At 42.3% G+C, this 12,081-nt stretch overlaps 1 protein-coding gene across 1 annotated transcript in view; it reads right to left on the bottom strand.

The window, feature by feature from the left end:
• Window positions 1-11,294, bottom strand: part of LOC111966403 (phosphatase and actin regulator 3-like) — a 58,582-nt gene extending 47,288 nt beyond the window's left edge. Inside the window, exon 1 of the mRNA XM_023991006.2 lies at window positions 10,876-11,294. Coding sequence (XP_023846774.1) covers window positions 10,876-10,987 — 112 coding nt within the window. The 5' untranslated portion in view covers window positions 10,988-11,294. The remainder of the gene's footprint in view (window positions 1-10,875) is intronic.
• Between the last annotated feature and the right edge of the window lie 787 nt (window positions 11,295-12,081).

Genomic DNA, 12,081 nt, shown 5'->3' with positions numbered 1-12,081 from the left:
TAAATTGTAATTATTCGCTCCTATGGCCTATTTATTGCCTACCTCCTCATGCCTTTTGCACACATTGTATATAGATTCTCTTTTTTTCTCCTACTATGTTATTGACTTGTTTATTGTTTACTCCATGTGTAACTGTGTTGTTGTCTGTTCACACTGCTATGCTTTATCTTGACCAGGTCGCAGTTGCAAATGAGAACTTGTTCTCAACTAGCCTACCTGGTTAAATAAAGGTGAAATAAATAAAAATAACAAGGTATCAGCAGTACTTACACAACATAACCAAAAGTATGTGGACACCTGCTCGTCGAACATCTCATTCCAAAATCATGGGCATTAATATGAAGTTGGTCCCCCCTTAGCTGCTTTAACAGCCTCCACTCTTCTGGGAAGGCTTTCCACCAGATGTTGGAACATTGCTGCAGGGATTTGCTTCCATTCAGCCACAAGAGCATTAGTGAGGTCAGGAACTAATGTTAGGTGATTAGGCCTGGCTCGCAGTCGGCGTTCCAATTCATCAGGGCTCTATGTAGGCCAGTCAAGTTCTTCCACACCGATCTCAACAAACTATTTCTGTATGGACCTCGCTTTGTGCACATGGGCATTGTCATGCTGAAACAGGAAAAGGGCCTTCCCCAAACTATTGCCACAAAGTTGGAAGCACAGAATTGTCTAGAAAGTCATTGTATGCGGTAATGTTAAGATTTCCCTTCACTGGAACTAAGGGGTCTAGCCCGAACCATGAAGAACAGCCCCAGACCATTATTCCTCCTCCAAACTTTACAGTTGGCACTATGCAGTCGGGCAGGTAGTGTTCTCCTGGCATCCGCCCAACCCAGATTAGTCCGTCGGACTACCAGATGGTGAAGCGTGATTCATCACTCCAGTCCAATGGCGGCAAACCTTACACCAAGCTCCCGTCGAACAGTTCTTAAGATGACGTTGCTTCCAGAGGCAGTTTGGAACTCGGTAGTAAGTTTTGCAACAGAGGACAGATGATTTTACGTGCTACGTGCTTCAGCACTGGCCGGTCCCATTCTGTGAGCTTGTGTGGCCTACCATTTCGCGGCTGAGCTGTTGTTGCTATTAGACGTTTCCACTTCACAATAACAGCACTTTACAGTTGACTAGGGCAGCTCTAGTGTGGCAAAAATTTGACGAACTGACTTGTTGGAAAGGTSGCATCCTATGAAGGTGCCACATTGAAAGTCACTGAGCTCTTCAGTAAGGCCATTCTTCTGCCAATGTTTGTCTATGGAGATTGTAAGGCTGTGTTCTTGATTTTATACACCTGTCAAGGTGTGGCTGAAAGGGATTACAGCCTCAAGTCTTCTTGGGTATGACGCTACAAGCTTGGCACACCTGTATTTGGGGAGTTTCTCCCATTCGTCTCTTCAGATCCTCTCAAGCTCTGTCAGGTTGGATGGGGAGCGTCGCTGCACAACTATTTTCAGGTCTCTCCAGCAGGTTTTCATCAAGGATCTCTCTGTACTTTGCTCTGTTCATCCTTCCATCGATCCTGACTAGTTTCCCAGTCCCTGCCGCTGAAAAACATCCCCACACCATGATGCTGCCACTACCATGATTCACCGTAGGGATGGTGCCAGGTTACCTCCAGACGTGACGCTTAGCATTCAGGCCAAAGAGTTTAATCTCGGTTTCATCAGACCAGAGAATTTTGTTTCTCATGGTCTGAGAGTCTTAGGTGCCTTTTGGCAAACTCCAAGAGAGCTGTCATGTGCCTTTTACTGAGGAGTGGCTTCCATCTGGCCATACTAACATAAAGGACTTATTTGTGGTGTGCTGCAGAGATGGTTGTCCTTCTGAAAGGTTCTCCCATCTTCAGAGGAATTCTGGAGCTCTGTCATAGTGACCATTGGGTTCTTGGCCACCTCCCTGACCAAGGCCCTTCTCCCCTGATTGCTCAGTTTGGCTGGGCAGCCAGCTTTAGTAAGATTCTTGGTGGTTCCAAACTTCTTCCATTTAATGATGATGGAAGCCACTGTTCTTGGGGACCTTCAATGCTGCAGACATGTTTTGGTARCCTTCCCTAGATCTGTGCCTCGACACAATCCTGTCTTTGAGCTCTACGGACAATTCCTTCGACCTAATGGCTTGATTTTTGCTCTGACATGCACCGTCAACTGTGGGATCTTATATAGACAGGTGTGTGCCTTTCCAAATCATGTCCAATTAATTGAATTTACCACAGGTGTACTCCAATCAAGTTGTAGAAACATCTCAACGATGATCAATGGAAACAGGATGCACATGAGCTCAATTTCGAGTCCCATAACAAAGAGTCTGAATACTTATGTAAATAAGGTGTTTTTTTATTTGTAATAGATTTGCAAAATGTTCTAAAAAAAACTGTTTTCGCTTTGTCATTATGGGGTATTGTGTGTAGATTGATGAGGAAAATATTGTATTTAAATACATTTTGTAATAAGGCTGTAACATAACAAATGTAGAAAAATTCTAAGGGTCTGAATACTTTCCGAATGTACTGCATAGTGTAGCTAGCTGAGTAAGGCCCAGAAGATCGTGAAGGACTCCTTGTCACAACTAATGTTGAAAACGTATCGTTACTCGTGAGATTCCAGTAACCAATCATATTGTTGTGATATGTTTAAGTTGACAGCTATTACTTCAATCTTCTGGGCCTTCCTCAYCTAGCTACACTATACAGTGCATTCTATAGGCAGGATATATGGCCAATATAAGTCGATTGTACTACTGATGTATTTCATTCATTTTGAGCTCATTGTACAAATTTCACCATTTCAATATTTACTCAAGGTGATTCATTTTGTAAGTATTTTTATTTACAAAATACAAGCCGGCATTCTTTTCCTAAATGATTCAGTTTTGCGGTTTTCATTTCTCCCTACTGCTCCAGTAGTGAACCAAACTGCTCCAATAGAGTTTAAGCTTAAAGAAACAGTAGCCCTTCGTGTTAAGCAATTGTTACATAAAATGGCAAGCTTGCCAGGAGGAACATCAAAATGGGTTTCCAGTCATTCCTCATTTGTCAGAGAAGGAGCTGATGGAAAAACAAAGAGCTGACGCCAGCATCAGAGAGGTCGTCACTCAGTTGGAAACAGAYGAGAAACCTCCTCCCACTGTTAGAGCCAAGCTCCCCGAACTCTCTCTGTTGCTATGTGAGTGGAACCGGTTGGAGCTAAAGAATGGTGTTCTTTACAGGAGAAGGCAGGAAGGAGCCAACACTACTTTGCAGTTAGTGCTTRCAGAAGAGCTGAGAGCAGTTGCATTAAAGTCTGCATGATGATATGGGCCATATGGGCATGGAGCGCACAATYGATCTCATACGATCCCGGTTCTATTGGCCCAAGATGATMTCAATGTCTGTGGAGGAGAAGATTAAGACCTGTGTGCGACGTAAAACKCTCCCAGAGAAAGCTGCACCTCTAGTTAGCATTAAGACCTGCAGGCCTTTGGAGCTAGTATGCACGGAGTTCCTTTCTTTTGAGCCTGATCGTAGTAACAAAGGATATACTGGTAATTACAGATAATTTTACCAAGTATGCAGTGGCCATACCAACTCCCAACCAGAAAGCCCGCACCATTGCAAAGTCTCTCTGGGACCACTTCATTGTGCACTATTGCTTTCCTGAGCGCCTCCACAGCGACCAAGGTCCTGATTTTGAATCACGAACAATCAAAGAGCTGTGTGAGATTGCTGGAATCAAGAAAGTGAGAACAATGCCATATCATCCAATAGGAAATCCTGTTGAGCGTTTTAACAGGACAATACTCCAGATGCTTGGTACTCTGAGCATGCATGACAAKACTCACTGGTGGGACTTTGTTAAACCACTTGTACATGCATTCAACTGCATGAAGAATGAAGTCACCGGCTACACTCCATATGAACTAATGTTCGGGAGACAACCTAGACTACCAGTTGGCATAGCCTTCAAACTACCTGTTAATGACCAGAAGAAATTGCATTCACAGTATGTGCAAGACTTGAAGAGTCACATGGAAGAAAGGTACAGGATAGCCACCCGGAACGCTCTCAAAACAGCTGAACAAAACAAAGCCAGATGTGACAGGCATGTCATAGAGTTCACTCTTGACGTTGTTGACAGAGTTCTTTTGAGAAATGTTAAACTGAGAGGGAAACATAAGTTGGCTGATAAGTGGGAAATCGACATTTATGTAGTCACCAAATGTTCAAGTGATATACCGGTGTATATACAGTCAAGCCTGAGAGCAAGGATGGTCCACTACGCACACTGCACCATGACATTTTACTGCCTTGTGAATTCTTGTCTGCGACTACACCTGAAAAACCTGTCACGTCGCAGCACATCTGAAAACCTCACACACGCCTTCTTCCAGGTACTGATGTGACTGAAGAAGATGAGACACATTCAGATTCTGATGATGACTTCTGGGTTGAAAACGCGAAAAGTCAAAAGCCTGTTAGGTTTACCAAGGTCTATGATACTCACAGGTTGAGCAACCTTCCTTGTCGTTCCATCGAGGAAGAGCCTGATGAAGTTACAGCAGACCAAGAGGCCCTTGCAGAAGAAGTTAGAACAGTACATCAGACTGACAACTTACCTGAAGAACCTGAAACACCTGACCGTGAGACAAACAACTTACCTGAACATTCTGCAGATCCTCTCGAAGAAGTTTCTCTCAACATAGACAAAGAGTTACCTGTTTTCCCTGACATGTCTGAAAGTGCTGAAGAGACATAACACAAGGGACAATGTCCCCATTGAACATGCTCCAGTTGACTCTCTCTGTGGAGAAGAATTATAGTAAACAGCAACATGAGGAAACTGCCAGCGCTGTCCGGCATTCTTTCAGGCAGTGAGAGAGACCAGAAAGGTACTCTCAGTTTGGGACCCCCCTAACCTTTGTTATTCAGTCCTTGTTCCAAGGGTTAAGTGCAGCCCTCACAAGTTCACTGAATGGATTTGATCAATCAGAAGTTAAGTGTTTCCTGTGCAAGGTCATCCAGTGACTATACAGCCAACAAGAAGATGCAACGGGATGTGCATACCTTCAAGAGGGGAGGTTGTAACACAGGTCAACTAATGTTGAATAGTTATCATTACTAGTGAGATTCCAGTAACCAATCATATTGTGGTATGTTTAAGTTGACAGCTATTACAAATCAGCTGTCAGAAGCTGCATGACGAGCAGTTTATTTTGAGCCAACCAAAACTCAATATTCTCTTAATCCCTCTCCTAACCTCACATTATACACCAGTTGGGGCCAACATGCTGAAAAAGAGCTAGAACGGAATGTGAAGAGCTACCGCCATTCCATAGAAGAAAAACAAACTAAGTTTCAAATGGTTGAGAAGTTGTATAAAACTGAACTAAAGAGAGAACTGGATATTAACACTCACTTATCTATACGAATGTGCTGTGAAGGGATTGAAGGAAAGATTGACGCTAGGATTTGGTGAGTTTTCGTATGGAGAACGAGCTGCTAGCGATTAGGCTAGCTAAGCTATTGCTAGCATTTTGTGCGTGTTCATACTGAACCAAGCATACGCACAAGCCGTTAACATTTAGGCTAGCTCAGCTATCAATCAATTTAAATAGCAAATGTTAGTGATCATGCATGGCTAACTATTTTAGTTTTCAGACTTTTATAAAATGTGATTAGCTAGCATCATAATCCATTTTGGTACGCTTATGTTTTAGATTACATGTAGGTGTAAGCACTAGTACTTTTCATTTGCCCGGGCTAGTCTATTGTTCAGTCCACGTGAGCCTAGTGCTGTAGTTAAAGTGTAAAGCATTTTGACTAAGTTTTATTTTCTTAGTCCTGTAAGAGATTAAAGCTAAGCACTATATTAATGGTTATATGAAAGGTACTATATTAGTGGTTTTACCACCCTCATGGAGTCTGTTTCTGACCGTTTGAGCAGACACATGCACATTTGTGGCCTGCTGGAGGTCATTTTGCAGGGCTCTGGCAGTGCTCCTCCTGCTCAAAGGCAGGAGGAGCTGTGTACTGGCCTGTGTACTGGAGCTGTGTACTGGCCTGTCTCCTGGTAGCGCCTCCATGCTCTGGATACTACGCTGACAGACACAGCAAACCTTCTTGTCACAGCTCGCATTGATGTGCCATCCTGGATGAGCTGCACTACCTGAGCCACTTGTGTGGGTTGTAGACTCCGTCTCATGCTACCACTAGAGTGAGAGCACCACCAGCATTCAAAAGTGACCAAAACATCAGCCAGGAAGCATAGGAACTGAGAAGTGGTCTGTGGTCACCACCTGCAGAATCACTCCTTTTATTGGGGGTGTCTTGCAAATTGCCTATAATTTCCACCTTTTGTCTATTCCATTTGCACAACAGCATGTGACATTTATTGTCAATCAGTGTTGCTTCCTAAGTGGACAGTTTGATTTCACAGAAGTGTGATTGACTTGGAGTTACATTGTGTTGTTTAAGTGTTCCCTTTATTTTTTTGAGCAGTGTATATATATTGTGTGATCCTGTTTGAAAAACAGGTCAGGTTTTTTGAGTATGAATTCAGTTCCACCAAGGATGGCGAGCCGCCCGAACCCAGGACATCAATAAGATTTGCATGCAAAGATTTATTTTCCTTGGAGAACACTGAATRTTCACTGCCATACTAAGGTGTGGTAGGATTTTTCTTGAAAGACATCATTGCATCATACATTGCAGTGGAGTTGTTATAAGCACCTTACAGTGTTAATTGATAGGCARAGTCACTCACATCTGATTCCATGTCATAGTGGTTTATAAGTCAGTATTGTGAATTGGGTTGTGTTTTTCTGAGGATTCATGTTTATTGAATTGCTACTGAACATTGAAATCTGAGAGACCCTCAGATTAAGATAGAGTTGGGTGCACCCTAGTAAACTYTAGGCAGGATATATGGCCAATATAAGTCGATTGTACTGCATTCATTTTGAGCTCAATGTACAAATTTCACTATTTACTAAAGGTGATTCATTTTTTGTAAGTATTTTTATTTACAAAATACAAGCCGGCATTCTTTTCCTAAATGATTCAGTTGTGTGGTTTTCATTTCTCCCTACTGCTCCAGTAGTGAACAAAACTGCTCCAATAYAGTTTAAGCTTAAACATAKAGTAGCCCATAGTGTTATCAATTGTTACATAAGCATTTCACTGCACCTTTTAAACCTGCTGTAAACTGTGTACATGYCGAATAAACTTTTACTTGATTTGAGCTTCATCTTACACCAATCAAGTCCTTCCAGATCTGAGTGTACTAGGACTTAATTACAGTGTAGGGGGTGTAGGTAGGGATCCATTCTCGACTGGAGCACTGTGAACGCACCACCTGAGCTTTTGTTCATCCTTACCCCCTACACAGTATTCTCCTAGGGTGCAAAGCATCCCATGCTTCGTTGCCTCAATGGTCAGATGCTGCTAAGAGACTACAGTAAGTGAGACTTTGCACTAAAGTGACTTGGTATTAGCAGGAGTGGGTAAAGGACTTGTGCCTGAACAAACTGATTGAAGGGTAGGGGCTTTAGGGAACCATTACCATGTCAACCATGCATGGTATTACATATACATTCTAAGTGGTATTTAAGACCCTGTAGTGTTTTCCCCAAATGTCTTCAGACTGGGTGCAAAACCCTTCAAAGTAATATCCTGGCCTGGCATCTCAGGCTGTAAGTATTTGTTTAAACCCGTTCATATCACCCATTGTGCTTAAAATAAAATAAAAAGCCCTTAAAATAATGCAAATGTAGTGGTACAGTGCATTGCCTCAGCAAGGATGAAGGGTCAAATTGCCTTGAACGTTCTACAGCTAATGCGGTGTCTTTGTCCTCTTGTTTTGTCTTCCCTCTATGGCGTTAACGAAGTGGATGAATACAGTGTCAGTCTCTGCAGCTGCAAAGGCCACTGCGTAAAAGGCTTAGTAATCCTTTGGCAAAGACTGCGGGCCGAGAGTTCTGCGACGCTTACACAGTGACGATAAACTGAGGACGGACCATGTGTACTTTTGGTCACCAGCCACTGCTACTGTTCTCTTGAATGAACTGTATTGACAGTATGCTCCATTAGCTGTGCCCTGGGAATGGACGTAAAAAAAAACGTACAGGTTTGTGACAATTAGATTAACCATAAGCGGAGCAGTTTCATTAAAAAATTGCTGTATAAGGTTGATGAATGAAGATGGTAGAGACAGTTGTAAAAGTGCTACAACAAAAAAAAGGATCTAAACAGATAGCTGGTTGAAATATGAATAGACAACAGTGGTTTTGTGAATCATGCATACTTGACCACCATGCTTCTGGTATGTGTGTGTGTGTGTGTGTATGTGAGTGAGTGAGACCAGTAAATGGTGAAGAACCCACTCAATTCATAAATATGCCATAAACATACTGTCTTCTTCAACAGACACGGGCTGGCACCAACACTAAACTGTGCAATAAAATATTTTATGCAACTGTGWTAAAAATAGGCCCATCATCATAACKAAATGCRATTAGGCCTGTTGCCGTTGTCTAAAAGCACTTGAGATTAAAAACGCTTGGTTGATAAACATTCTAGAGAATGAGGGCATGTCTGTTTATGATGGGAAAGTGATTAATCAGCCATATAGGTGAAAACAGCTGAGAGGTAGGTTAACTGAAAGGGGAATAGCCTAATGATTATTCAAGGTGCCCCGTGCACGCCTGCATGTTCCACGCCACAGTGAATCGATGTTCTATAGGGCTGCACAGATGTGGAAGTCTTTGATCCTATACATCATGTGGAACGCAGGGTCATTGATCATAGGACTGTTTGATCTGCTCAGCATCGGAACCAATTGATGCTGTCAAACGCAATGGCTGAGTTGGGGTGGGCAAGGGTCCATGGAATGAGTGTCCAATATAGGCTACTATCCGAAACCCAGGCTTATGCTGACAGAAATTGTTCAAATAATCATAATACATATACATATATATATATATACACAAAAGTATGTGGACACCCCTTCAAATTAGTGGATTCGGCTATTTCAGCCACACCCATTGCTGACAGGTGTCAAAATCGAGCACACAGACAGGCAATCTCCATAGACAAACATTGGCAGTAGAATGGCCTTACTGAGGAGCACGGTGACTTTCAACGTGGCACCGTCATAGGATTCCTCGAAGTGGTAGGCCACACCAGCACTCGGTGCTCCCGTTCTGTGAGCTTAAGTGTGTAGCGTGTAAAAATCGTCTGTCCTCGGTTGCAACACTCGCTACAGAGTTCCAAACTGCCTCTGGAAGCAATGTCAGCACAATAACCTGTTCGTTGGGAGCTTCATGAAATGGGTTTCAATGGCCGATCAACCGCACACAAAACTAAGATCACAATGCGCAATGCCAAGTGTTGGTTGGAGTGGTGTACAGCACGCCGCCATTGGACTCTGGCGCAGTGGAAACGCCTTCTCTGGAGTGATGAATCACACTTCACCATCTGGCAGTTCGACGGACTAATCTGGGTTTGGCGGATGCCAAGAGAACGCTACCTGCCCGAATACATAGTGCCAACTGTAAAGTTGGGTGGAAGAGGAATAATGTTCTGGGGCTGTTCTTCATGGTTCGGGCTAGGCCCCTTAGTTCCAGTGAAGGGAAATCTTAARGCTACAGCATACAATGACATTCTAGACAATTCTGTGCTTCCAACTTTGTGGCAACAGTTTGGGGAAGGCCCTTTCCTGTTTCAGTATGACAACGCCCCTGTGCACAAAGCGAGGTCCATATAGAAATAGTTTGTCGAGATCGGTGTGGAAGAACTTGACTGGCCTGCACAGAGCCCTGACCTCAACCCCATCAAACACCTTTGGGATGAATTGGAACGCCGACTGCGAGCCAGGCCCAACATCAGTCCCCGACCTCACTAATGCTCTTGTGGCTGAATGGAAGCAAGTCCCTGCAGCAATGTTCCAACATCTAGTGGAAAGCTTTCCCCGAAGAGTGGAGGCTGTTATAGAAGCAAAGGGGGGACCAACTCCATATTAAATGCCCATGATTTTGGAATGAGATGTTCGACGAGCAGGTGTCCACATACTTTTGGTCATGTTGTGTAGGCTATGTCTGCCCACTGGGTAAAAAATGGTTTAATCAACCTTGTTTCCACATCATTTCAACGAAACAGAATGTATGTGTTGGTTGAATCAACTTGGAAAACGGATCGGATTTGCCAAAAGTCAATTTTCACCCAACTTCTAACCTAAATCCAATGACTGGGTCACATGTTATGTTAATTTCACGTTAGTTGACAACTCAACCAAATGTAAATAAAAACTAGACGTTGAACTAACATATGTGCACAGTGGGAGTGTCTGTAACGAATCAAAATATAACCTAGCGACGAAAAAAGCGTCTAGACATTTCGCCTAAAATGATTGACCACACCACATGCGCTTTCTTCACTGTAGGCTATGTCATCTTCGCGTCCAATCTAATTAGGCCAATAAATAAATGTAGCAATACATTAAATTATGATTTAAATATTATGGGTTTGTGTAAAATAGGCTTTGCAGTATAGTATAGGCTAGCCTACAGTTAATTTCTAACCAGCACATTTACTGCAAAACCAGTTGGGCTATGCGCGTATACGGCTCCAAATATTACGCACAAATAGCGTATTTTGGGAGAGCATCCATTCATTTGAAATAGAACTGAATGAAAATGGCAAACGCGTCAGGATATTTTTCTCTCTCAATTCTCAGAGAATCACTTTTATGAAATGTTTTGCTGTCAAATGAAAGCATGGAGTGCTTATTATTCKGATGTGGTCCTCATATCCCATTTAGCAATACCAAAGCGATTAGATTTATAATAAAATGCCAATATCATAGCCTATAGAATATCCTGACAATAAAATATGTAGGCCTATCTTACCTGTGTTGTGCACTAGATCGATGCCGGATTCGGTGAGTAGGTTTGGGTCACTTTGAGATTTGCCTCGTTGCAAAAGACAGCCGTCTATTCCATTTCCATCGGATGTAGCCATAGGGATAGAGCACAGGAATTCTGAATAAAATATTGAAAACCCTACCAGAGGCAGGCAACTTCAGAAGTAAACAGCAGTAGTGCAGATATAATTCGTTATGACAACAGCGGCTTTGAGCATCTAATGGGGGGCCATGGGTGCTGAGCAGAAATTCCTAGTATGTTGGAGCGCGTGTGGACGTGGGAGCGGTGATACGGATGTGCCCATCTATATTCCTGCGTTCATAACCAAGTGGGAATGTGGTAAATATCAGTTGGATGGATTCAAGTGCTTTGCTCGCAACATTGGCTGCGTTTATACGCTGGTTTATACAGACAGACCCATTTTTATATTTGTCCCTTCTAATTGGTCTTTTGACCAATCACATCAGATCTTTTTCAGCTCTGATTGGCCAAAAGACCAATTAGTAAGAAACAATTATCAAATTTGGGCTTCCTGTGTGAATGCAGCCATTGTAGCCAGCAACACACATTTAGGCCTACATACAACATCTGCATTTATTAATGTACTTTCTGTCACCACATCAATGTCAACAAAGCATTTAMGATTTCTGAAGCTGGTTTAGCCAATTCGAATTATCCTAATATCCACATACTATGAGCATGGATGGTGTTAAGGTTGAATAGAACATCAAGACGTGGTTAAATTGGTTCATTTTAGAAATCTCAGGACTGCAATGATTTTGAAATGTTATTTTTTTTTAAATACTGCAACTTATCCTAATATTTCAATGTAATGTAATTATGAATGGCATTGAAGGGATTAAAAATGCACTATGTAGAAATTGCTCCACCATTTCCTGTTTGCTAAAATTCTAAGAGTTCCCTAATATCGGTTTGTGACAGAACAAGCAATTATAGTGTAGAGAAACATGGTACCATCTAAACTGCTGTGAATATATATTTTCCTAACCAAAAATATTGTATTTTCAGCTGTTTGAAGCTGGTGTACCATACCGAAAGTAAAAGACGCAAAAACGAAACTAGCAAGCGAGAAGCATAGAAATAACTTACATACGTTCTGCTTCTTAAACTTTCTTTCAATGAAAATGACAGATCTATAACTACAGTTCTATGTGAATTTGGTTGGGTCAC

Source organism: Salvelinus sp. IW2-2015, linkage group LG7 (genome assembly GCF_002910315.2).
Source record: "Salvelinus sp. IW2-2015 linkage group LG7, ASM291031v2, whole genome shotgun sequence".
NCBI classification, from domain to species: domain Eukaryota; kingdom Metazoa; phylum Chordata; class Actinopteri; order Salmoniformes; family Salmonidae; genus Salvelinus; species Salvelinus sp. IW2-2015.
Note: the sequence above shows the minus strand (reverse complement) of the source record. Positions and strands in the feature narration are given on the sequence as shown.